A 26,335-nucleotide genomic window follows, 5' to 3' on the forward strand; every position below is an offset into this window, starting at 1 on the left:
TCTCCTCTGGACACGCTCCAGCACCTCAATGTCCCTCTTGTACAGAGGGGCCCAGAACTGAACACAGCACTCGAGGTGAGGCCTCACCAGCGCTGAGTACAGAGGCACGGTCACTTCCCTGCTCCTGCTGGCCACGCTATTCCTGATACAAGCCACAATGCTGTTGGCCTTCTCGGCCACCTGGGCACACTGCTGGCTCATGTGAAGCTGGCCGTCCACCAGCACCTCCAGGTCCTTTTCTGCAGGGCAGCTTTCCAGCCACTCTGCCCCAAGCCTGTAGCGTTACTTGGGGTTGTTGTGACCAAAATGCAGGACCCGGCCCTTGGCCTTATTAACACTCATAGAGTTGGCCTTGGCCCATGGATCCAGCCTGTCCAGGCCCCTCTGTAGAGCCTTCCTACCCTCAAGCAGATCAACGCTCCCACCTGGTTTGGTGTCGTCTGTGAACTTACCGAGGGTGCACTCAATCCCCTCATCCAGATCATCGATAAAGATATTAAACAAAACTGGCCCCAAAACTGAGCCCTGAGGGACACCACTGGTGACCGGCCTCCAAGAGGATTTCACCCCGTTAAACACAACTCTCTGGGCACGGCCATCCAGCCAGTTTTTAACCCTCCTCGAAAACAGTTTTATCCCCTTCAAGTTCCACAATAAAACGTGATTTAACTTTTTAAAGTTTCTTAAGTGTAACAGTTATGCAGCAGCTTCACTCTTGCTCCAGCAGCGCTGCTGCACCTCTGTGCTTGTTTTTGGCACTGGACAAGACCTACGGCCCCAAAAGAGAGCAAACGAACCCAAGTCATGCCCTGGAGCGTGAGGTGGGAGCTGACGACCACAAACAGCCATGGCGGGGCTGTATGGGGCAATAGCAAAGTGCTGCTGGGAATGCCCCTGTTTCTTCTACAATAAAACTCAACACACACGTCCAGATCAAATGTGGCGTACGTGCGTGACCAGCTACCTGCCTCAGGGCCCCTCTTAGATGGGAAAATTCAGCACAGCCCGCCACCAGCTGCCGCTGAAGACAGAGGGAGATCAGGAAATGACAGTGTCTAGAAACAGCTGCAGATCCCGGACGGCTGTTTGCTTCCAGCCCATAGCACCCTGACCCACTGAAACCTCAACCCAGGAGTCAGGTGGTTTGCGAAAGGTTTATGCAACCTTATCTCAGATGCCCCCGCCGACCTGGGGCTCAGTCTGTGACACTCTGTACCAGCCAACAAGCTCCTGCAAACGAGGAAAGTGCAAGGTGCTCAGAGCAGCTGGAGCCTCCCTGGCACCGAGGAGCCAACGCCGGGACGTGGCACGGTGAGGGCACCACAGGGAGGGGAGAGCGGGGCTCGTGGGAACGGCACGGCCAGGCTGCCAGGAGGCTTTAATCCCGGCTCTGCAAAGCTCATTTCTGTCCTTTAGACAAGGACGTGGAGCGCTGGGGTTTTGCGAAGCTGCAGTGGGAAGGGGGAGGAGAGCTCTGTTCTGTGTTTGTTTTCTTTTAAATGAGATCAGAGGAAATGGATGAGCTTAATCAAGAAAGGGTTTAACCAAACGGTCCTTGCTGAAACCTGAGAAAGCAGGAGTCTGAACATAGCCTCCACGCCAGGTCAGCAAAAGCCACTCCATGCTGTCTTCTGTTTGTGCCCACAGCTGCGCCAGCACATCGTCCCTCTCCCCCTGTCCCTAGGAGGTTCAGCGGTGCACCGTGAGCTTGATCTACCCTGACCTGCTGCGGGACACGTCCCCGTGGAGCCCCACCATCCACCCATGCTGCGCTTCTTCTGGGACAGCATCTCCTTCCAGATGCTCCTCATCTTCCTCGTCGTCTTCCTGCTCGTCGCTGACTACATGAAGAACAGAAAGCCGAAGCATTTCCCTCCCAGCCCCTTCCGCCTCCCCTTCGTGGGGCACATCCACATGCTGAACTTCAACGATCCCCACATCATGGTGGAGAAGGTACAGGGGTGGTGGGCACCATGGAGAAGGGGATGGAGGGAATTGCAGCTACGCAACCTTTGCAGCGTGGCGAGGGGGTTAACACAAGACCCATGGCCCATGAGGACTCGGTGGAGGTCACCCCAGGGTAGTCAGGAGGTTTACCCTCAGTCAGCAGCAACGTGGATGAAGTTTGCCCGGGTACGAGGAGGGGGACAAGCGTGGAGCGATCCTTTGGGCAAAGGGTATGGCTTGATGCCACAAGTGCAGCCACAGCTGTAGGACCCCCGTAGGTCTGACCAGCGACTGGAAGGGTGTGAAACAAAAGCTGGAAAAACACAGGATGGAAAAAATCAAACCTGGAGAATTCCACTTGATTTGTGGCCGACTAACCCCAACTCCTGACCCGTGATCCAGGAAAAAAGGAAAAAGACTGCATGCAGACAAGCAAACACTTGTGAAACCCCACCTCCTCTCTGCCTCTTGGCTTCCCGTATTTTCACCCGTCTCCCCTGCCAGGGCTGTCTCTGTCTCAACAGACACATTCATTGCAAATAAAACCCCTTCTATTTATTTCTCCTCTTTCTTCCAGTTTACTAAAAAATACGGGGACATCTTCCACATGCAGATGGGCAGCACATCATTTGTGTGTGTAAATGGGCTGCGGCTGATTAAAGAAGTTCTTGTAAACCAAGCGGAAAACTTCATGGATCGCCCTGAAATTCCTATCGACAGTGAGGTCTTCAGCAAAAGGGGTGAGTTATCCCTCAGATCCCTGAGATCAGCTGTAAGGTCAAAGCATTGACCCTGCAAAGGTCCAAGACGGCTGGAGATAAGGGAGAGCTCTGGAGCTTTTTCCCCTCGGTGGAGGGATCTGCCTTGGCTCACGGTGGCATGTTTCTGACAGGGCTTGTCTCCTCCAATGGGCACTTGTGGAAGCAGCAGAGAAGGTTCACCTTGACCACCCTCCGAAACTTTGGCTTGGGGAAGAGGAGCCTGGAGGAGCGCATCCAGGAGGAGTCACAATGCCTTGTGGATGCATTTAGGGATGAGCAGGGTGAGTGCCACGGGCCTCATAAGCCGTGCTGAAGGCAGGGCCCAGTACATCTCATTATATTTTTGCCCATGATTCACTGCATGCTGAAAGATACCTCACCTTGCAAGTGATGCTAGCACCCTGCCAGCATCCCAGCTCCCTTTTACAGGTGTTTTGCCCTCAAACATCCAAAGTGTCATTCGTAACCCGCCTTCAGCCTACTGCTCTCTTGGAGATTTCTGGAAAATCCCATGGGTGCGTAAGCACCAGTGTTTCCAATGAATTCAAGTGATGTCCACTCTTCTGCAGACCTTGCTTTCCAAAGTAAATAAACACCTCCATAATCTGATTGAACCGGGACCAAGGGTGGGATGTTTGCTCCACACTGGGGCTGCCCAGCCACACTTGGCCAGCTCATAGAGGGGCGAGGTGTCACGGGAGAGCAGTGACACAGAATGTTGCCCATCAGGGGCCACTCATTTCAGTCATATTTGTTCAATATTTTACCTCCGACAACTGTTTTCTTCTCGTTTTCTGTGAAGGATGGAAGAGAATTGATTGTTACCTTTTCCTTCTCCAGGGAATCCTTTCAACCCTCACTTTAAAATCAACAACGCCATTTCAAACATCATCTGCTCTGTCACCTTTGGCAACCGGTTTGACTACCATGATGAGGACTTCCAAAAATTGCTGCGGCTGATCGACGAGACGGTTGGCCTCCATGCGTCCGTCACGAGCCAGGTACAGCCCTCCTGCCACCAACACAGACGGTGTGTAGTTTTGCAGTGCCATAGTGTCTTCTCTGGAGTCAACCTTGCAACTCATAGCATTTTCATCACCGAACTTCACTGTCATTCCATATTCCTTTATTCAATTTGCCTTTCTCCTTTTGTGTCCAAAGCTGTACAACTCTTTCCCGTCTATAATGAAGTTCTTGCCTGGATCCCACCAAACCATTTTTAAAAACTGGAGGCTGTTGAAAAGTTTCGTTAGAGAGAAGATCAACAAACACAAGGAGGACTGGAACCCCTCGGAGAGCCGGGACTTCATCGATAGCTACCTGCAGGAGATAGCCAAGGTCAGCAACACAGAGCAAACCCTTCCACAGTGGGGCTTAGAAATCAGGAGGGATGAGAAAAGAGCCCAAATTCTCCATCTGAGCTGCCTCTGTGGCCATTTATGAGCTTAGGATGGACATCAGGTTCAGGGCACCCACCATGAGGATGGAGGTGCAGGGAGCCAGCAGCTTCTGCCAAAATCCTTGGTGTTGACTTGGACTAAGCCTGGTGTCAGGGCAGCCCTTGCTGTTCATGCAGCACTAACACACCTTTTTGTGAAGGACGATGGCAGTGGCAGCTTCCAGGAGGAAAACCTCGTGGCGTGCACACTCGACCTGCTGTTCGCCGGGACCGAGACCACTTCCACAACCATCCGCTGGGCTCTGCTGTATATGGCCATGTATCCGGAAATTCAAGGTATAATTAGCAAAAGATCGATCCTTTTCCTTGCTTTTAGTCCTCACAGCTTTGTGAGACACTCCTTTTTTTTTTTTTTTTTGAGAGAGAAAAACTGAGAGTTTTTTTCTTGAACTTTGGCTGACCCCTGCTCTTCCCTACCAGCCCGCGTGCACGCGGAGATTGACGCAGTCATCGGGCAGGGGCGGCAGCCATCCCTGGAGGACAGGAACAACATGCCCTACACCAATGCTGTCATCCACGAAGTGCAGAGGAAAGGCAACATCATCCCTTTCAATGTGCCAAGACTGACGGTGAAGGACACGGTCGTGGACGGCTTCCATATACCAAAGGTAACCTCAGCCCCGAGCACTGAAACTTCAGCAAGCGAATCTCAGTTTCCCAGGTGCGATTCGCCAGACAAGGTCCCTCCTGCGCGGAGAGGAGGGGCAGGGCCACAGCGTCCCTGCCCTGTCCAGAGTTCACTCCCAGTGAACCCGTATTTTGCCATCCAAACAACATTCTCCAGCCCATCGAACGGTGCAGAGCGCTGCAGGGCCACACACCCGCCGCGCACACCGTCGAGGCACAGATCCCATCTCACACAACTCTTACAGGAACTTTGGCCCAAAATTGGAGCAGATAAAAGTGATGCTGATGAGAAAAAAACGTGGATATATAATCATGGTACCTCTGAACAGACAAGTAGTAGGAAAAACTGTGCGTGCTGGGGAGTGTTGGACAAATAATTGCAGCAGAATTTGACTATGGATGTTCTTTGTGGAGACGAGAATGCCCCCTCGTGCTGTCAGTGACAGAGAAAGTGCAATTTATTTTTGTTTTTCTCCTCTTAGGGCACTGTTTTGATCACAAATTTAACCTCTGTGATGTTTGACAAGAACGAGTGGGAAACCCCCAACACTTTTAACCCTGGGCATTTCCTGAAGGATGGACAGTTCTGGAAAAGGGAGTCTTTTGTGCCGTTCTCTCTAGGTAAGATTTGCTGGATTTTGGTGCTTCCGTGCTGAAGCAGTGGGATGGGGCTTCCAACTGCACAGTGGAGAGACACAGAAAAACAGCAACGGAAAGGACAGATGTTGGCTCCAACCCTGGAGGTGCTGCTCAAGCAGTGCTCAGGTGGCCACCCCAAAGCACCACAACCACACAGTGAGCCCTTTCTTGTCTCCCCTCGCACGCACGGAAGAGAGATGAGAATGAACCGAAGACCGTAACAATGCCAGAGACCCTAGAAACGCCTTCAGCAAGGCAAGAGCATGGCTCTGTGCTCCTACTCGCACATGGCTGAGGTCGCTAGGGGCCTCACAGGGTACCCCAACCAACAGCTTCCCTGGGGAGAATGGCTTTTAGCACCCCTGTTTCCCGCCCCAGCATCACACACCTTCTCTGGTAGCTCTCCTTGTGTAGCTCAAACCAACCACCTCTCCCAGCACGGGCACTTCCAGACCGTGTGCCAGCACAGCTTATCCAAGCAGGGGAGGAGGCGATGCCTCTGCACGCGACTACACACATGTGCCCTCACACAGTCATGCGGTTCAGGGGGCAGCCCATGCTGTAAACCCAATGCTGTTATTGGGGAGCGCAATTTGGACTGCAAAATTCATCCTGGGAAGGGGATAACACAACTGAACCACGGTCCTAAGGGAAGGCAGAGGCTTTTTTGGCAGCAAAAGCAGCTCGGCAGCCAGCACATGCTGAAGGTGCCGTGGGTGGCTGTCTCCACAGGGAAGCGCTCCTGCCTGGGTGAGTCGCTGGCCCGCGCCGAGCTCTTCCTCTTCTTCACGACTCTGCTCCAGAAATTCACCTTCCAGCCACCCCCGGACACCACGCTCAGCCTGCAGTTCAAGCTGGGCATGACGATGACCCCGCAGCCCTACAAGATCTGCGCCGTGCCTCGGTAGGGAAGCCTCGGCCACCATCCTTGCAGGGACAAATCCTTTGGCAAGGATGTCGAACGGCTCCAAGGGAAAACAACCACCCGGCTCCTGGGAGAGGCTGGGCAGTCTGTTTGTTCCTTTTAAAGCCATTGCAAAATCATTTTTCACAAGCGGACCGAGGTGAGCAGCCTGGGATCTGCCAGGGCACTTTTCGGCTTGGGATGCAGCACTGCAAATGAATGAGGGACGTGGGGCTTCTCTAGTTTAATGATGTACAGCCATGCTTCACCAGGGCAGGAAAATGAGAAACGCTTTAGTGATTGCAGTGTGCAGGCTGTGACTACGTACTGTGGAAGAACAGTACCAGCCTTTGTTTTATAACATTAATGCAGGTATTAATTGCAAACGTTTTTTGATCTTGTTATCCTTGACACGTAATCCATTAAAAAAAAGTCATGCTGTAACATCTCTTTCCCATGCATCAATAAATCCTTATGAAAACATTTTTGTCCCAAAGCGTTCTGCAAAGTGAAGACCAACCCAGGCCATTTCCAGCGCTGGCTGGAGCCTTCAGCCATGCCCCACAATTCAGGGCAGGGAGTGGCAGGGGGCTGCGAGCCCACCCGGGCAGAGACAGCCCCACAGCACCCGACCCACATCACTGTGGCATTGCCCTCCGGTAGCAGAGAGATCAGCACTGTAGCAACAAAGGCAATTCCTAGAGCTGATGAAAACAAAGGACCCTGACAGTACAAGTAAACTAGCAGGGAAACCATCAAAGCCTGGGGTCAGGTCCTGGTGTGCCACAGCAATTAAGAGTGGAACACCCACATGGAGCATGGGAATGCTCTCCACTCCGACAGCTCTCTCTCTAAAACATCTATACTTGTAGCTATAGTTGTGAGTCCTGCCTCCTAAAATATGTTACATCCTCCCCATTTACCTGCCCAGCATCAGGAAGCAGCATGTGTGCCCCGGGGGCAGAGGGGAGAGCTCCAGCTACGCACAGGCTAAATCTGCTGCATTCAACAGTCTAATGAATTAAAGCGTCCCTTGGAGAATACCAGCACCAAACCGCGATGATTTTAAACCATCACATGCAAGGCGAAACAGGTCCAAGGTTGACAACTGATGGTTAACACCAGTAACCGCATCGATTCAGTAACAGTTGTGCCATGGGACCCCGGCACGGCTCCCAGGCGTGAGAAGCTGCAGGTCCCAGGAGCAGGATGGGGGCCACCTGGCAGGAAGGCATGGCACAACCAGCGCCGACCACGCACACCTCCAGCTCCGGTTCACCCAAGGAGGAAGCAATCTTTTCCTGTTCATTTTCAATTTTTCCTGGAGTACTTTTTCTGCATTCCTAGAGGAAGCAAGTTTTTCCCAGCATCTCTTATGAGAATTACGTCATCTCCGGAAGGAATTAAAAGCATCTTTTTTCCATGCAGCATTAAAACCCAGGTGGGTTTAAAAATCCTTTTATTTTAACTTGCATTTTCTTCTCCTCTGAGCGCAGAGAGGGGGAAGCACGGAAGCGGGGCTGGCCCTGCAGACCTCCCCAGAAAAGGGTAGAAACACCCTTCAGCTGCACACCAGCACCAAGCACCGCCATACAACATGAAGCAAAATTTTTAGCAGGTGAACATGGCTTTTGGCAAAGCTCCTTCAAGCACAGGGCTTGTGGGGAGGCTCTGCCCCCTCCTCTGATGTTCTGTGCCAGGCACAGCCAGCTGAAAACAAAGAGGGTAGACTAAGATGCTGTTCCTGGTGGAGATGTGAGAACACACGATGGGAACCAAACCAACCTATTTCTAAAATGCAGAAGACTTGACCAGGTTCTCACTAGACGTGGGACAAGACATCCCCAACCCCAGCTCACTCCCCCTCCTCTCCCTGCTCCTGGCGAGCGGCTCCCACATCTTCCCTTCGCAGCAGAAAGAAGGAAGTTCATTTGACTTTTTAAGACCTTATGCTCTTTCTTTTCCTTCCGTGGGAGAAGCAGAAGGGGAAGGCTGGAAGTGGGCTGGGTGCTTGGAATTGACTGGAAACAGGAGAGGGGAGCAGCAATGAGTTTCTGTTGTGTGAAGCATTACTCCCAAAGCACTCCAAGTTTCAGGTGTCATCTGACTTCTCTTTTTTCACTCCTTAGCTGAGTCCCATTTCCTTTCGGGCACACACACCACCCCTCGCTCGCCCCTCCTGTGCTCAGGAAGGCGGCACTGGCTGTCGGTGCATGGCCCGTGACAGCTCACGCACGGTCTGAGAACATCCTGCAGCTTGGCTCAGGCTTCCTGCACAGCCTGAGCCTCCTCCCTTCCCTCCTCCCTCAAACACGCACCTGCAGGTTTTGTTCCTCAGTGTCTGAAAACGCTTTTACATCCAGCCTCAGAAAGAAGGAGAAATGGTTCTTCCATACCTGGCCATTCCTTTCACACTCACAAGGACGCCTCTGCCAGCCCAAAGGCCCTTCCACGTTGAGTTATGACGCAGCTTCCCATCCTCAGAGGAGCAGCAGCCTAAAGCAATAAAAGTCATTACTTACCAATGTCCGGATAGTCAGGCCGAGGATTATGGTTCAGAGAAAGGGAAAACCTGTGGTAAAAACGGGTCTGAAACAGGGCCCCTGAAGGAGACTTGTGACACCTCTCCTCCCTGCTGATCTTCACTCTGGAGGGCTGAACAGCTGCCGGCTCATTCCCAACCTCGCTTCTGGGTTCAGGTTGGTGCTCAGGGAACACGAAAGCTGTCAACGAGACTAAGAACCGGGCACATAAACACCCTGCAAAGCAGACCGAAGAGGGCAGTTTTCTTTTCCAAAGAATCACCAGCACGGTGATTTACAAGTGTGTACCTGTCCTCTACATCCTCTTAGGTGGGGCTGAGGAGAGCAGGCAGAGATCCTAACTTATTTCCGAAGCAGTATTCGATTACTGAAGTCACTCGACAGCTAATTTGTGGTTGGTTTTAGTCCTTTCACTTCACAAGGTCACTTGCCCAGCATCCAGATGACTGTCAGCAGACTGAGCGGAGGAAACCAGCTTTGGGTGGGAGAACCGTACGCAAGAATGAACTGCAACGAGGAAGGGAAGGAAGCACAACTCTGCTTTGTTGTTATGGCACAACACACATGCACTCATTACACAAACATGTTACAGATCTCGTAACATGACATTTTAGACGGTGTAATGATAACAGCATGAAGACTCAGTTCGTATGTTGCCCAGAAATACGGATGCTTACATCAGCTAGGGACCATTAAACACATCACTTGGAATAAAGACACCAAAGAATTAATTTTTTTAATCTTTATGTGAATATAAAAGAATTCCTTCCAAAGAAAAATAAAACCAAAATTTTAAAAATTAGTGCAATTTTTCAAGTTCTATGCAACACAGTGTTTACATTTGTTTTAAACAGAAGATGTAGACACTGATACACTGAAAACCTTAACTCTAGCTTGACTAGTGGGGGGAAGGGAAAAAAGCAAAAAAGTTAAGAAAATTACTTTACTAGACATTACCAACTCTTAAACAATTGCTTCCATTTTCTAATTCCTAAACTATTTATGGCTACTTAAATAAAACATCAGTATTGCTTATATTACTTATTTCCAAGTAAGTGTATATTGTCGAAAATAGAATACCCATATATATATATTTTTTTTTTAATGAACAAAAAAAAAATCAGTTTGGTGAAAATTTATTTTCAGTGTATGTTTCTTAATCCACTATAATACAGTTGTTGCAAAAGAACCTTCTCAAAACTGCTGCCTGATCCACCTTGAGTAAGAGAACCTACTAGTCCAAAATTTGTATTATTATTGCTACAAAACGCTTATCTTCCATAGTGGTTATTCTTAATCTTATATAAAAAATATTAACAAATGATATGTCAATCAGAACATATTTTTGTTTCTTTGGATCTCTATTACCCGTTTTATTGGAAACTGGCTACAGTTACTAATAATGCTGATTAAATTCAGCAATATTCAATGATTTCATCTCGTAATTTGAATCTGTTCCCAACTGTGCTGTCTGGGCACGATACGAATTCACCTTGCATCAGAGACAAGACGTCTCTTTCTTCGTCCTGCCTCGGCACTGGTGCAATTGCATCAGAGAACATTGTCTTGACCTTGTTCTGCTGCTACGTGTTGCAGACAACTCCGCGGTAACACAGCAATGCTATTAGTAGCTTTTTTTGTCTAACATGAATGAAGTTAACATTAAGATGATACTTATTCTAATGATCCTTTTCTGCAGAGCCAGATGAGCTGCAGTGAATACAACACCATGGGTTTATAATCAAATATTCATTCCTACATATCGGTTCCCCATTCACAGGACGTAACCCCAGCTTAACCAGTTATAAAACAGCCACTCTTGAACAGGTTCTCAGTCCCAAAGAAACGCTTAAGTTATATTCACAGGCTTAACTTTTAACAGTTTGGAAAAGTCCCAAATAAGTAAAATTTCACCTAATACCTGAAAACCCGATTCATTTTTGGCAACCTCAGTAAGACTACTGGGGACAACCTTGCCCTGAAAAAGGCTGATCCCTGTCTGTAGTTCCGTTTTAAATTCTTCCATCGCTAGTCAGAAGACAAGCTTCCAATTAAATTATATGAAGGTTCTTGGTCATTTTTGGTCCCAGGGTCTGCAGTTTTGAGAAGTGCACATCAAAGACATTTGCGCCAAGTTTTTCACTATTCAGCACCTGATAACGACTACTGACACAGCTCCACTACTGTGAGGAATAAAACAAATGCATCGAGCCTACTAACTACATGAGTATTGGACAGACGTCCATGAAAGCTTCCATGCTGTAAAGAACGAGGGTTAAGAGACCCATTCAACACCACCAGTGACAGTTTCACATTTCACTAGAACACACCAAAGTACCAGGTTTTAGAAATGTAAGCATCTTACTAAGACTTAAGTCTCCCGTTCCACTGCTCACCACCACCTCCCACACCGCTAGCAGATTAAACAAGCAACTGTATCTTAAAAATACAAACCCCAATAATATCACTGCAGCAATAAAAGACCTCAAAACCCAAGAGGTAGTCCAAAGACGCATAGAGTCCTGAAGAACACAACCTGACAGACAAAACTATCCAAGAGCAGTTTGTCTGGCATATTCTCTGCTCATACCACATGTAGCATGAGACTGGCTTTTAAACAACACCTTGTGTGGACAGAAGTGTTGAAAGAGGAAATCTCTGTTGAATGCCTAAATGTATAGCACTATAAAACTATCACCACAACTAAGAAGCAACACTTATTAAATATTAAAAACAAATACTTCCCTTTTCGCTAGCATTGCATGCAATGCCTAGTCAAGAATTTAAGATGCTGGGGAAGAAATCAAAGAACAAGCCATACTGAGGGGAATGCAAAATGGAAGACTACTCAAATTTCACAATTCAAAACTTAAATTCTGCAAAGCTGAATCCTGCCCTCAAACCAAAGATGGCCTTAGTGGTGCAGACAGACATATGCTTTCATTCACGCACGTGTCTGAATTTTATATTAGATCACGGACTGGTACAACACCCTCAAATACTTAGTTTAAGTGTATTGCAAGGGCTGCTGTAATTTATTTTTTTTAAATTATGGGTATAATTAATTTGGTCTAGACAGTTTCAAAGAAGAGTGGACATTAACAAGTCCCCTAAAAATACATTTCACAACAAAAATAAGACATTTGGTAAATACTGACATGAATTTTGTGAAAGACAGCAACTTCCTGCACACAAATTTCAGATATCAAACCCCATTTCATCTTCTTTAATCTAGATACTGCAAAACTCTTACAGTTCATCCACTTTCCTCCCTGCCAGCAATCTTTGCTGCCAACAACTAGTAAAGCTATCTTTCACTCATCTGCCGAGCGCAGTTAGTTCAGAATAAGTGAAGGGCAACTACATTTAAAGACAGAAGAAAAACAATTTATGTGCGCAGGGTTGTATAAACAGCTGGAAATAAATGGGGTTCCTTCCCATCTGAGCCTCCTTCTGCAAATAAATGCAGTGTACCAATACGCCAGACTTTTAAAACATAGCCCAGACTTTTGAATTATTATAATAGCTTTTTTTCTCATACAGGAAAAGACAGGTTATTTGGCTTTAGTGAATTCAACACCTTAAAGTCAGGTTTTCCTTAATATATATATATATATATATCTATATATATGTATATGCACAAACTTCATCTTTTTTTAAATAAACTGAGTAATTCTGCTTCTCGCTTGAGATGACAAATCCTGTCTTCCGCTATATAACAAGTCAACTGGTACTACACTTTTTTCTTTTTCTATAAATGCAAGTATTTTCTTGCTTTTAAAATTTTCTTTGTATTCTAAAAAAAGTATTTTTTAAAACATGCTATCAATCTTTTAAATTTATTTTTTAGAAGAGCCCAGCAAAAATGCCCAATATTGCCAGTTTCCTGAAGTACGTTTTTGCATAACATCTTCCCATTACAAAAGTCAACTTTCTAGCCCAAACCCATTAAATAAAGTTTTAAATATATAGTGCCAATTTTTATATTTACAATATATTCTGAAGGCAAATATAAATCTTTTCAGTTGTGCTTGTAAATACATACTGCAGTTATTAAATCTACTTCTACTTGGAAAACTATGTGCTACCTTCTAGACACACCACTGATCAACTTAAACCACTTCCTGATAGGTTCTGATGTTGAATTCGCAGTTGCCCACCATTCTAACCTCCTCTTTCATCAAGTAGTTAAAGTGGAAGTTATAAAACATTTAAGGACACTTTAGCATATAAGTTTTCCTCATGGTCCTTGTGGTTTAATCAGATGTTGCACCCTGGACTTTAACAGTGAGATTCCTTCTGGTATTGGTGACATGACGTTGCTGAGCCAGGAATGAGCGTCCAGGACCGTCTCTGCAGGCACCACTACTGCCAACTAGTCTTGATTCCATACCTAGCTTCTGAAGAGTCAGGCTCTGCAAATAAGTTAAACAACATTTACATTATAGCAAAAACAGAAGAAAATTGGACATCTTTCATACACGAAACTCGAGCTTATTTAGCAGTCTGCACACAGAATTTCTTTTACTGTATTTCTTATATACCTTCTGTATTTTTTCTTATATTTTATATTTTCATATACACCTACTGTATTTCTTATATACCCTGCTGCCATAAAAGATATGAAGAAAATAAGATTCATTCACATTTGTATAGAATGTGTTAGTTTTAGCTTATTGTAAAGTTGTTCCTTTATTAAGTAATCCATTTAATTTTACTTTGTTTTTTAGTTCCTCATTCCAGTCTTTCTTTATGAAACTCTATTTAAACAGCATATGAACAACTTTATCCAGTCCTTTTCGCAGTAATCTAACACCAAATGCTCTATCAACCTTTGCAACACTGCAGCAGCATGAGAAGATGGCTCTCGCTTTATTTCACAAACACTGTGCTAAAGACATGGAACATCTTAAAGCAGGAGTCAGGGAAGCTTTTGAACCATGGCCTCCCTTCATCTCAAGCCCAAAAAATTCCAACAACAAACGCTATTGGACATTCAGGAATTTAGTCTGCTAAATCCAGATGGAAGCTTGCGGCAGCAAATAGTAGATTACTACCATGGAAGTCATGGCGTACACCAAATTTTAACTCTCCTGTTCCAAAGCACAGAAGACAAGCAGAAAACATAACAAATTAAGTTTACAAAATAGTTGATTGTTGCAGTAATACCAGAAATACCAGCCTCAACATTATCTCAACAGGACTGCAAATTCCAGCCAGAACTCACTCAAGCTTGCCTTCTGACTTGAAGTCAGAATTAGCAAGCGAAGAGTGATCTCATTTTAAACTGGAACCCTCAGGCTTTGTTCCTTTCCTTAGTTCCCTGCTTTTAGACATGAGGCCTGCAAAGTTCAGTTTTGCTGCCACACATCGCTAAACTATTAGCCTTGCTTCTTGAACACCAGTTTATAGTGAATCTAAAATGAAAAAAATGGTAAGGTAAGATTTAACTGTCTCATTTAGCAAAATGTGTTTTTCTGATCCTTGAGATACCAACAAACTTTTGACCCACCTTGTTATACCATGCAGTTACAATAAGCTTTTCCTCGTAATCACGCAACTTCGCGAGCTTGAATTCAGCCTGCAAACAGAAAATAGAAAAGACAATCTCAGTTAACACACAAAAATAATCTGCATAAACTCATGCTCCGGTGACTGAAATAAACACATGCAGCAGAATTGCTGAAACACGCAAAATAACTAGAAGGCTTAGAAGCGTAAATAAAGATACTTCCATAAATGACTATGAGAGAAGTTATAGACTACTTCAAGAAGAGAATATACTTCACACAAGTCGCAATTCAACTTAAAAAACATATTTTGAGGGTATGTGGAAGGGAAATGCATGAAAGCCTAGGGTGCATCATAAAGTCTATAAACAATGTAGTAATTTTTTTTACCTGGAAGTCCAAGACAAGAATGTACCTCTAGTGACTGAATTTTTCTTCTGTTACTGAATTGCTATCAGATAATATACGTACCTAGTTTATAATGTAGATGAGGCCACAGCATGTATAAAGTCAGACCTTTCAGCCTACTAACTCGCGTTGAGGAATTTTGTATTTGCTCAGGTAACTATTCTAACCAGTCCCATCAATATTCCTATAAAACTGAATGCAGCATTTCCCACATTTTTTTTGGTCCTCGGACTACTGTCAACAATCCTTTCAGGATTTCAGCCAGGCAGATTTTACTGATTTAACAGGTTTTACTCTTCTATATAGTTTCAAGAACTCCAGTACATGAAACCACTGATATCAGAGGTCTAGTAAATTAAACAAGTCACTGCTCAAACACCTGGTCCCCCATACAGACTGAGTTGCATTACTACTGAAAAAGGTCAGACTCTGCACCTCTGTGTAAGTTACCACAACACAGCAAAATTATTAGTCTTATCAAGTATTTCACTTACATCTTTTCAGAGGGTTTAGAGAGAATACAAATTAGAGTTCCAGTTGTACATTGAAAAGCACTGTTGAAAAGTAAACCACTCTGTCAGACTTATACTAGGATACAAGGTTAAGTAAGCCAAACTGAAAATCTCTAGGTTTGATGGTCTGTGCAGTTTCTAACTAAATGCAGCACTGAAGGGTACTGGATCATTAACAAACAGTAACTTGAGCATCTAGTATCAGAGACGGCAGAATATATTAGAAGTTACTATTAAATATATGTAAATTTTTACCTCTAGTGCATCAATTTTTTTGTCTTTCTCCGTTAACTGTTTTCTGAGCAACATAATTTCTGCTGATGCTGGATTTAGCTTGGGGTCTAAGGTTTTTATCACCTACACAAGGCAAAACGAAAGCATTACAAGTCAGGTTTGATTCTCAACAGCTCTGCATCTCATTTGCTCACAGAAGAAACATGAAAACAGATTAAGCACTAGTCAGGCAATAATGATGAAAACTAGGTTGTTCCACTGTACAACAGAAGATATCAAAAGGTGCAAAGGAATCATTAATGCATCGCATGCTTTAAGCTAAACCCCATTCTCTTATACGCTTAACTGACTACAGTGAGCAATTTGACTAAAAACACGACACGTAGCTACTGATTTTCAGTGCTGGGGGGGGACTCAAATTTCTTTAACAATTTATGAGGGAGGAACGTATACGTTCAGAAATACATCACTCACATTTCTTGCTTTCTCAAGGTACATTTTATATCTTTCTTCCATTGCTTTCATATCCTCATCTTTTTTCCGCAAAGCTGCTTCCAGCTCTCCAATCTTCTGGGCTGTTTACAGAAATCATCAACAAAGACATACAAAAAAATAGACATGGTACTTTCAAGGCTTCTGCATTCTCTTGATTTAACCACCCGCCAAATAAACTTGCTAGTTACTACACAGTTTCCTCAGTTCTCATTTTTGTTTCAGTTGTACCGTAAGGTCCCACCTGATCCTCAATTCCCATTTTGCAGAGTACTGTCCAACAAAGCTAAGCCCCACGAACCTTTCCTGCCCAACATGATGTGCAAAAAAAACCTCCTCCCACCCCCGTTTCAGGTTTAAAGCTAAGCTGTAGTAGAAAGCCTTATCCAGACCAGTATTGCATTGCCCAGTGGCTATGGGAATCATTTCAGAAGTAACTTAACACAGTCTCGTTAAAAAAAAAAACAAAAAAAATAAACCACACACAAAAAAGCCACACTGAACAACTTACGGTTCTGACTAACATCAGGCTGGAGTTCTGCAAGATCAGCCTCTTTCTTCTGTAACTCATCATGAACTTCATTCAACTTTTCCCTGTGAATGAAAAGCTCGGCTAAGGATTAAGCTCACACATAATTCCATGCACAGTTTTAAGAGCTGAAAGCCAAAACTTGATGGTGGAAGGGTTTAAATAACTATTTTAAACTCTGGCAACTCTTTTGAGTTTAAATAGAAATATTAGTATGTATTTTTGGAGAACCATAAAAAGTTGTGATTTCTTAATTGAGTCTCATTTACCTAAAACTAGAAACAAAAAAGAAAACGAACAATAAATCCCCCAGCATCTCCTTAGCAAGAACAACGTCTGCTGAAAGGATGGAAGTATTTCAGAAAAACGAAATACGTTTTGAGTCCAGTAAAAGTGATGGTTTTAGCACTCTGTTGTAGAATCAGACCAGTTAAAATGCTATAGGTGACGAACAGACAGTTACGCGGACACTGGTATTACAAGACGATCACGATCAGAGTAGACAAAACTAGAAGGTTAATACTTAACTCACTATGTGCATGATTCTCATCATGATTCTGGCTTAGAAAACAAGACATCCCTACAAAGACTTAGGCAGTTTCTGTGCTACAACAGTCAAATTATTTAGCATAAACAAGCTATCGTGCCTTACTTACATGTGCGCTGCCAATTTCTGCTTCAGGTTGCTAGACTACGAAAGGAAAGAGTTACAATTCAGTTATATTTCAGCATTTGGTACCATATCTTACGTATCCCCTAAATAAGTCAAACCAAATAAATCCTAGGAAAACTGCATTTTTTGATGCATTTCTGTAACTACATTCATATTTTTTGCATCACACAGATACCAATTCCAGCACCTTTTTTCTTTAAAGCTATCCTCACCATACCAACATTTAATGATAAAGCTACAGATTTTTAAAAGCAAAGTAGAAAGTAGAGGAGAGTTACAGTTCCTTAGAGAAGGCAGGGGGAAGGAATAACATAAAACACGAGCTTTTCAACTGAAATGCAGTTGCTGTAGGGTCTCATGGACCCTCATACTATAGAGACTAAACTCATCTGCTCTGAATACAGTAGAGCCAAGTCTGTGTTACATAAACTGAGGGAGTTGTTTTCAGGCAGGAGAGTTTTTAGAATACATTGAACTGTCTCAATCATTTAAGATCTTTCCTTGTAACGTCTTTCAAAAGGTGTGTGTTTGTTCGGGTTGGGCGGTTAGGTGACCCAAAGGGGCTTCAGACCTTGCTTACTCTTACTACTGCATAAACTAGTGCATTTCAAACTAATTTTAAAACAAACAAAAAAAACCCAACCCAAACAAACAAGCACACACAAACTACAATCCTGCCTTCTTAGTAGTTACCAGCACTAGACACACTGCAAAAGAGGCACATCTAAACAAACGACTTGATGTTACACTAAAGGATTTTAAACAAAACCAACAAGATGTCTTCAAGGTCAAGAAGCCTGAACTTTCACTTACTCCTTCAGTCTTAGATCCCTGCTCCTGTAAAGTCTTTTGCAGATCTTCAATCTGCTGTTGTAACTCCCCAATACGCTCTTCATTCAGCCTTTCAGGAGGAAAAGAGAGTTATTACCCATCTGACTGCATCACAACTGACAATTAGATTTTTCTGTTTCATGTCTGGATGATAATTTTTCAGAAGGTTTACCCAGCAGGACTTAAGACAAAGAAACTGGTTTCAAATGCTTTTAGTTTGACTTGAACTTCTGAAACAAACACGTGGCAGCTTCATTGAACATGTTATAATGAAAGACCTAGAATCATTTCAAGTTTTGAGCAAGCTTTACTACCCCAAATTCTCATATCCTAGTAAAATGCTTTCAACATTCATTAAATAATAGAGAATACATCAGACTATATCTCAGCGTTACAACATGATTAGTCTGAAGTTTTAGAAACAGAGTTTATATCCACACTTGGTCTACCAAGAATCAGGGCTAAGAAAAGTATCCTACAAGCAACACCTTCTTCAGAGCACATTACACACACCTCTACCACATTTTACACCACCATGTTTAACCTACTTCCCTTCTTGCTTCTTCATAAGCCTTTGTTAACGATTACACCGGTGAAAGAAAAAGCATAATTGGCTTCCTGCACAGTGCTACTCTACAGATGCAAGCCACAAGGCTGCTCTGAAGGTCTAGAAAACACTTTTTGCTATATTTTAAGATGCTGTTTCACCCATCACCTTTTCTCAGTTTCTAGTTCATTCACTGTCCGATGCTTTTGCTCCAACTGTTCCTGGAGCTCTGTAATACGTTCATTTTCTGATCCTTCCTGTTGTAACAGAAGCATCTTATTTTCATGCTGCAGGCGAATAAACATTTCTCTGAATCAAAAAGAAGGAAAAAGTCACTGTTAATTAAGAGAAAGGTGACTAAGAGTAGGACGTAATATTCCTGTTTATTCCCCCAACCTTAAAGTGAGCGAAACAAGTTCTGCTTAAGGATATAGTTGGAGTAATAATGCAATTTTTTATTAAAAGGCAACTTACAATTTTTAAACACCACAATAATTTAGAAGACGTGAACTAAGTCTTAAATTAAGTCACTTCAAGACTTTGTTGTGCCTTTATTTTTCATTCTGTCAGACTTTAAAAGTAGTATTAGTTAGCCTTTAACTGCTATGTTTTATTTGCAGTGTATTATTTATTTATTCTGTCTGCCAGTGGCAAGCTAAGATTTGTTTTGCTCCTTAAAGAGGATTCTTCCAGCCAAACTTTATATACAGCAATCTGATATGCTTTTAAGAAAGAATGCAAAGTACATTACAGTATGGGGAAATAATTATTAAAGCTACACGGGGGCCCAGACAAGCATCATGGAGGGAAAGCAAGACATGAGATACAGAGTCATGTTGCCAAAAATATTGAACTTTTACAGGGACAATATAATTCCCCACTCATGAAAATCCCAGAACAGCCTTAACCTTTTTGTCTTACCTGTATTCCACCGGTAGAATTTCAGCAGCAAGATTCTCATGGCTTTTAACATGAGATGCACCTGAAATCGGACAGGAAGTTTGATTTAACAAACTTAAAAGAAATTACTAATATACATAAAAAAGCTTCTGAAGATAAAGCAATACCTGTTTGAGTCAAGTGATCCTGTTGCATCTGTGAATACCGGAGCTCTTCATTTGTCTCTTTTAATGCATCACACTGTACTATCAGTCTCTAAGAAGACATATTTGAGGTGGAATTAAGTCATACTGCATCGCTTCAAGACCAAATAACATTAATTAGAAATAGTACCAACACACAGATATTTTAATACATATTTTACGTTTTATATGTGTATACATACACTCACAAGGCGCTAAACCTTATTTTTAAGGCAGCACTACTTCTGTGAAGGTTTTCCTCAAGCAGGGAATTTGAGAGATTTATTAGGTGTTCAAATAAACTCTCATTCAAGAGACTTACCTCTTTTTCTTTGATTAAAGCTTCATGTTTTTCTTCAAGACGTTTCATTTCAAATGCGAGCTTATCAGCTCTTTTTGATTCTTCAGACAGTTTGTTATGAAGCTCCTGGACCTTTTTATACAAAGACTGCATTCAGCACATGAATATTGCAAGATGCTACCTTTAAAAGCTATGTTAAAACCTTCACTCCTGCCCGGTTCAGCCAGAGTAAACAGCTAGTCCTCTCCAAGCCTAGGGGAGGGGAGATAGAATGCCAGGGCAGGGGGCGGGGGGTTTGTTTGGTTTTGGGTTTTGTTTTGCTTTTTGGGTGGTTTTTCTGTGGTTTTTGGCTTTTTTTTTCTTTTTTTAATATTTAACTCCTGCATCACTTAACTGCTATTGAAATAAGTGAAATTGAAATAAAACTTCTACAGTTCAAAATAAATTTCTGTGAAGAAAGTTAAGAATATTACATACAAGTGATATCAGTAATAGCTGAACAATCTCTCCCAGACACACAAAATCATGTCAATTATAATGAAGAAAAAAGCCCGCAAAGCATGGTCAACCAATCAATTGAGAGGGCAACTACATTTTAATAAACAGGGAAAAACTAAAAATGTATGGCAGAGTATGAAGAAGTTTTCACAAATAAGAAAGATTCTAAGGGGACAATACAGGTTAAATCCATGAGCTGTTAAACTTAGCTATTAAATTTTTTTTCATTGAAACATAATTAAAATAAAGTTATTTAGATAAGACAACTATCTGAGGAAAAAAGTAACGTTTTAAGCATAGATGTGGCCTTACCTGTCTTTTGTAGGTTTCTAGTTGGGCACGTGCTGCATTTGCTTTCTTCAGTTCATCCTCCAGGCTGACTGTATTGTGCATATACATCATGTTGGTTTCTTGCAGAGATTTGACTTGTCTGCGGAAGTCATTCAGATCCTGTAGCTTTTTACGATACACTTCAACAGTTGATTCCAGCTTACTTGCTTTGTCTGCAGTAGCCCTTAAAGTATAAACCGGAATTAGAAGAGTCTGTTTCTTCAAAAGATTAAAAACAAGTCGAATTCTGCATTCATGCACATTCAAGCTATTTTCAAAGGGAGATGCAATGTACTTAACAGCAGAGTTAAATCTTACTGCTTTATTTTTAAATGCATAATCAATGCAAACTTGTATTATGCAAAGACTGCTTATGAAAATTGAAATCACCACAGGGTTTGAGTGGTAGTAGGACCGATGTTCGTATGCCAGAAGTACAAGCAAGGGTTAGCATGTCAAATATCTCTAGGTCATTCTGTGGGGTGCAATATAAATGCAACATAACATGCTGTGCTAGGCAGTCATCTCAAAGTCCTTGTACCTGGTAAGGAAAACCACCCAGACATTCTCATTGCAGGGTTATACCTAATTATACATAATTAGAACATAACTGCACTATGAAAATGATCTTTAGCAGATATGACCAAGAATTACCACCTGATCATTAACAAAAATCTATGTGCTAAGAAAATATTTGGATCATAAATACACAAATTAGTTTTAATATTTGTGATTAATATCTGCTATCTCATACCACTAGAAGCTAGTACAAGAAAATTATGCAAGAAAATCTATAGTTAAGATTTGTTTCAGATGTCATTTAAGAATCACTGTAAGTTAAACACCTGAAACCACTTTTCTTTCCATGTTTTATTCATACTATACTATGAATAGCAGACCTGCTTTTGCAATATGATTTGCTTTGGACATTCCTTGGGTGGTCTGGTATTTAATGTGATTTACACAAGCTGGAATTTTAATCTCATCAACGTTATTGTGTATTTCATCTTTCTTTTGTTAATCATGTTACTAATCTAAATCTAGCCTACACAAAAAGTTATGTCGAAGTTCTAGCAGCATATATGCTTTTCTACATGAGAAAAGGCAACCTCTTCTCAACACAAACGTCCCCTTAATAAGAATGCACACGCACACCACCCGCTAAAAATTTCTTAATTCTTGCAGAACTTCACCTTCCATCCCATGCGAAGAATAATAATTTCTGTATCGATTAATCCTGCTTCACAGGAAAATTCCATGTTACTATTCTTATGCAAACAACAGAAGCTATCCCTGAAAGCTTCCACTCCATCTCTGCTTTGTCAAAGGGCCCTTTTCCAACATTTATTTTAGATCTCGTTCAGATAAGATCTATCTGCAGGAATAATGCCTCAGAAAAAAACCTTGTTAAATACAAAGCCTTGGATTTTGTCATTAAATCCTCCTAAAGTGTGTGAGGGGAGTTATCTCTATTACATACCTAAGAATATCGTTTTCATCTTTCAAGGCTCTAGATTCTTCTGCCAAAGAGGTTAGTTCATTGTTTCTATGTTGCAGTTCAATCAATTGTTTTTCTAGGTCTTCACAATGGACACGATAATCATCTTTTGCAGCTTCAAGCCTATCAGATTAAAATCAGGAACTCTATTAAGAACTCGCCGTTATTACACATTTTTCATGTAGTGCTAGAACTATTAAAAATAAATAAGACAAAGGAAACCTATTGTTTTAAGTAGCAAGAAAAACAGTAATGTAAGTGTGGAACATTTTTGTTTCTACCTGTTAAATCATAATGGATTCCGTACTACAAATTCACTTTATCAATACAAAGGGATCAAATGAAAAGGTTTTTTTTTCCCCCCAAAGGGATCACAGGGAGAAAGAGGAGTATGTAAGAGAAATCAGTACAGGTTTAGGGGTTTTTGTTTTGTTTACACAGAAATTGCTTCTGCACTCTTTTTCTGCTTTCCATCACCTTTTTTTGACGTGTCAAATAGCTGCAATACGGCCACTAGAAAATATTATTTTCTACAAAAAGTAACAGTTCCTTTTACTTTTTAAAGGTAAGTACCATCTGCAAAATATGTTTTTACAGTACTAGAAATCTTTTGTAGAAAAAGAAATTGAGATGGAAAACCCTGAAAGGGTACCAGAAATTCTCAGGATATATTTGACCTGACAAGCGAGGGATTTTTCAGAGACATCATTTCATACCTGAAGTTTTCTTCTTGCAGTTGCTCAAGCTGCAACTGTGCATGAAAATACTTTTTTGCAACCACAGTATTTGGATCATCAAGAGAGTCGTCTAATTGATCTAGCCTGTCATTCATAATCTCATTTTCTGACATCAAGCTGTTTTTTTCATCCTGGAGGGCAGCCACCTAGTGCAGATAAAACAGCAGCAACATTGTAAGACCTGCCCAACTGGAAAGAACTAAAACAAGACAGCAATACATCACCAAATTAGTTTATGAAAAAGATTCAGCGTTTAGAAATTTTAGAATGTAAATTCACATAGCATACTGGAGCATACAGATGCTTTAGTGTACGACAGTTATGAAGCACTAAAGGAAAAGTCCCTCTAAAAAAAGACAAATTTTTGGATCTGAAACCATGGCAAAGGCAGACAACGTGATATGGAGAGGATCTGGGACTTTCATTAAAAAGGATACCATGGACGCCATAAAAAAAAACAACTTTTAAGGATTGGTGTAAAGGTACTCTCCATCTTGCTTGTACGTAACAATAAAAAGCAGGATGGCACTGGCTAGCACACTAACACAGTACCGCCGTGCGCTCAGCAGTGAATGGTTGTGCAAAAAGCGGTTTCAGGCGCCATAAGCTAGTAAGCACACACGCAAAAGAAAAAACCTAGGCAGCTTCATATAGAGCATGCATATTTTACAACAATCAAACAAGTTTGATATCGAAAGTGTTCACAGCTAAGCAAATGAGAATACAACACTTTATTGAAACAGTTAAGTATATTAACAGCCATAAAAATGGGGAAGGATTAAGAGCATAGAACCTTTAAAGTTTTTCTAGTGAAAGCTGTTGTGTTAATTTTAACATCCTGTCAAACATAAGAGCACGTAGCATGTGTTAGTTAACTGGCATTTAAACAGGACAATATGCTTTTTGGGTTATGTTTTCCTGAATCATAAAGAAAACCTACCTTTCTTATACTCTTGGAAAATATCAAGGAAGACTGAGACCTTACAAGTGAATTTATTAAGAATTAGTTTAAATGAGAAGCGTCAGTCAATATTATGGCTTCAAATAAATAAAATTTAAAAAAACACCCCAACATATCATGGTGACATTATTACATAAAACATCAGATACAACCTGAAGTATGCAATATTAAGAAACAGTTTGTTTGTGATCATAATTTAAAAGTCTACCAGTAAAACAGATGTAAGAGAAAAACCAGCAATTAATCTACCACTTCATTAGATGCTGGCTTTCTAGTTCACTCCTTTATTACACACGAGATGTCACTTTAATACAGACACACACACACACACAAACACCTGTGAGTAGAGAGCATGCCTGAGCCTTGCTCACGGTAATCCTTCCTGTTCAAGGTTTGGCCACTCCTTAAACGAGCACAACAGTCACACTTTTAGAGCAATGTTAAAAGAACACCCATCTCACACTTTAAAAAAAACTACACCTTTCACACAACTCAGAGCAAGTTTTCACCTTTTCTATTATTTCAGCATAACAGAAGTGGTGTCAAAGTCAACAAATTATGAAGAGATACTTTAAAAACATGTCCCAGTATTACAGAGCAGTGGTGTCATTAACTCATCTGTTTATACTCAGTGGTACCTTTCCCTCAAACACCTTTCATGCCTTCCCCTGGCCCACACCATGTTATGAGCAAATGGCTTTATGCATCCTATCACTAATTAAGACAGAAGTCTTGAAAGAGAATGTGAGAAAGGAGAAAGCCTGGGACTTCTCTAGTGAGACATGCTGAGTCTCCTAATGGAAGCAGAAAGGGCAAGTACATTTTATCCCAGCACCTCTAGAAGAGAGTTTTTGAACAGTGAACACACTTTTTGCAGTTTAACAACTGTAATCTGCAAGTTCAGCTGTCAAATCTTTCCTCCTGCCCATTTATAAGAAATCATTTTCTCCTGCAGATCCTGCTCACAAGTGTTTTTAGATCTCTGCTTTCACTAGGAAGCCTTAGTACTGCCTCAAGAAAAATGAAATATCAATTCAATTCTATCAACAGTTTCCTGGGCATGGCAATTAGCTATGAGCTACTTATATATAAGTATTCCATTTTTCCAGTCATCATTACCTTTAAGAAATGTAAAACTGGCATCTGGCTTTCTGGGTTTTGGTTTTGTTTTTTTTCCCAGGGGCACATACAGCAAATACAGCACTCTGGCTCCTCTAAGAGGATGCCACCCAAATCTTCTCTTTGTACAGAATCAGAGATGAACTGCCTTACCAGATAAACCTCCTTCTACTCTCAGATTATAATGCCATAAAAGAGAAATCAGATTTAGGGCTAACAAATGGATTATTTTTTTCTTTTTTCTTTAAAAAGTTGATTGAAATGAATGTTCCTCTTTATTGTTATGATGTGCTCCCTCGTTTTTCTAAAAAGAGACTTGATTAACTTCTATACCAATTAAAAACAAAAGTAGGCCTATTATTAGTGTGGGTTGAAAACGTCAGCAAGGATCTATTAGTTTCCATTATTTTTATTTCCTGAAATATTCTCCAAGTTGCAACTGCGTACAAAAAAAAAAAAAGAGTAAGTTTTAAGATAAATTTCAAATTTTAGTCTTTCATCAGCTCCTACTGAAAACAGCATGATTTTCCTATGATTAAATCTAATGACCAATTGTTACATGAACTGGATTTTTTGGACACAGTTCAAAAGACTAGAGGAAGCAGTGACTAAAAACAAAGTGGGCAATTTTTAAAGCCATGATAGCATTGTTTTGATGGCTACCTGCTACTAGGGGTAAACATAAACCTAGGAGACCAAACCACCTTTGCATTAACAGTTGGTACAGCACCTCAGCTTATACTTCCATCAAGAAACTATGTCCAGTAATTGCATTCTGGAGTACAGAATGATTGCTTTTCCCACACAAATGGCTAAGAATCCTCATAGGAACTTAAATAAATGCAAAATTCAACTTTGCCCTTCAGAATTTCTGCACCTTAATAGCAGTACCACTACGTATTAAAGAAATAAGCGACTACTTGTTTCTTACCTGTAAATCTAGCTCTTGACATCTCTGTGCCAACTCTTCTTTTTCTGCTAGTGCTTCCTGAAGATCTTCCAAAGCTTTTTTAAGCTTTTAAAAAATAAGACAGTCAACCATTCATTTTCAAGTGGAAAACAGACCAAGCAGTTTGTGCAGATAGAAGACAAAAAAGTGCAATTTATTGTTGAGGTTCTTTTATTTTAACTTCTAGAACTGGAGAGGAAGAGCAGCCCTCTTCTTCATTTAAGGGATGGCAAGATACCAACTT

The 26,335-nt window shown here is 41.9% G+C and overlaps 2 protein-coding genes across 2 annotated transcripts in view; one reads left to right on the top strand and one right to left on the bottom strand.

Annotated features, from left to right (window-relative positions):
• Positions 1 to 1,181: 1,181 nt before the first annotated feature.
• On the top strand, positions 1,182 to 6,820 carry LOC134519149 (cytochrome P450 2J2-like). Its single transcript, XM_063342824.1, has 10 exons — positions 1,182 to 1,311; positions 1,648 to 1,953; positions 2,525 to 2,687; positions 2,840 to 2,989; positions 3,549 to 3,709; positions 3,870 to 4,046; positions 4,308 to 4,443; positions 4,588 to 4,775; positions 5,277 to 5,415; positions 6,166 to 6,820. The coding sequence occupies exons 2-10, from the start codon at positions 1,765 to 1,767 to the stop codon at positions 6,339 to 6,341; spliced, it is 1,479 nt and encodes a 492-aa protein (XP_063198894.1). The 5' UTR covers positions 1,182 to 1,311; positions 1,648 to 1,764; the 3' UTR covers positions 6,342 to 6,820.
• Positions 6,821 to 9,632: 2,812 nt separating this feature from the next.
• HOOK1 (hook microtubule tethering protein 1) overlaps positions 9,633 to 26,335 on the bottom strand; it is a 29,344-nt gene continuing 12,641 nt past the window's right edge. The window contains exons 8-22 of the mRNA XM_063344066.1: positions 26,074 to 26,157; positions 23,042 to 23,208; positions 22,308 to 22,448; positions 20,810 to 21,011; positions 20,021 to 20,131; positions 19,684 to 19,771; positions 19,538 to 19,598; positions 18,785 to 18,925; positions 18,052 to 18,139; positions 17,222 to 17,256; positions 16,548 to 16,630; positions 16,019 to 16,119; positions 15,566 to 15,667; positions 14,393 to 14,461; positions 9,633 to 13,295 (exon numbers count right to left, since the gene is read on the bottom strand). Coding sequence (XP_063200136.1) covers positions 13,137 to 13,295; positions 14,393 to 14,461; positions 15,566 to 15,667; positions 16,019 to 16,119; positions 16,548 to 16,630; positions 17,222 to 17,256; positions 18,052 to 18,139; positions 18,785 to 18,925; positions 19,538 to 19,598; positions 19,684 to 19,771; positions 20,021 to 20,131; positions 20,810 to 21,011; positions 22,308 to 22,448; positions 23,042 to 23,208; positions 26,074 to 26,157 — 1,632 coding nt within the window. The 3' untranslated portion in view covers positions 9,633 to 13,136. The remainder of the gene's footprint in view (positions 13,296 to 14,392; positions 14,462 to 15,565; positions 15,668 to 16,018; positions 16,120 to 16,547; positions 16,631 to 17,221; positions 17,257 to 18,051; positions 18,140 to 18,784; positions 18,926 to 19,537; positions 19,599 to 19,683; positions 19,772 to 20,020; positions 20,132 to 20,809; positions 21,012 to 22,307; positions 22,449 to 23,041; positions 23,209 to 26,073; positions 26,158 to 26,335) is intronic.

The sequence above is a fragment of the Chroicocephalus ridibundus genome, chromosome 8 (genome assembly GCF_963924245.1).
Source record: "Chroicocephalus ridibundus chromosome 8, bChrRid1.1, whole genome shotgun sequence".
In the NCBI taxonomy this organism is placed as follows: domain Eukaryota; kingdom Metazoa; phylum Chordata; class Aves; order Charadriiformes; family Laridae; genus Chroicocephalus; species Chroicocephalus ridibundus.

Coding starts and splice junctions, on each gene's coding strand:
- LOC134519149 (XM_063342824.1), top strand. CDS start 1,765: ATGCTGCGCTTCTTCTGGGACAGCATCTCCTTCCAGATGCTCCTCATC. Junction 2,990..3,548: donor TGCATTTAGGGATGAGCAGG/GTGAGTGCCACG, acceptor TTCCTTCTCCAG/GGAATCCTTTCAACCCTCAC. Junction 4,444..4,587: donor CATGTATCCGGAAATTCAAG/GTATAATTAGCA, acceptor CTTCCCTACCAG/CCCGCGTGCACGCGGAGATT.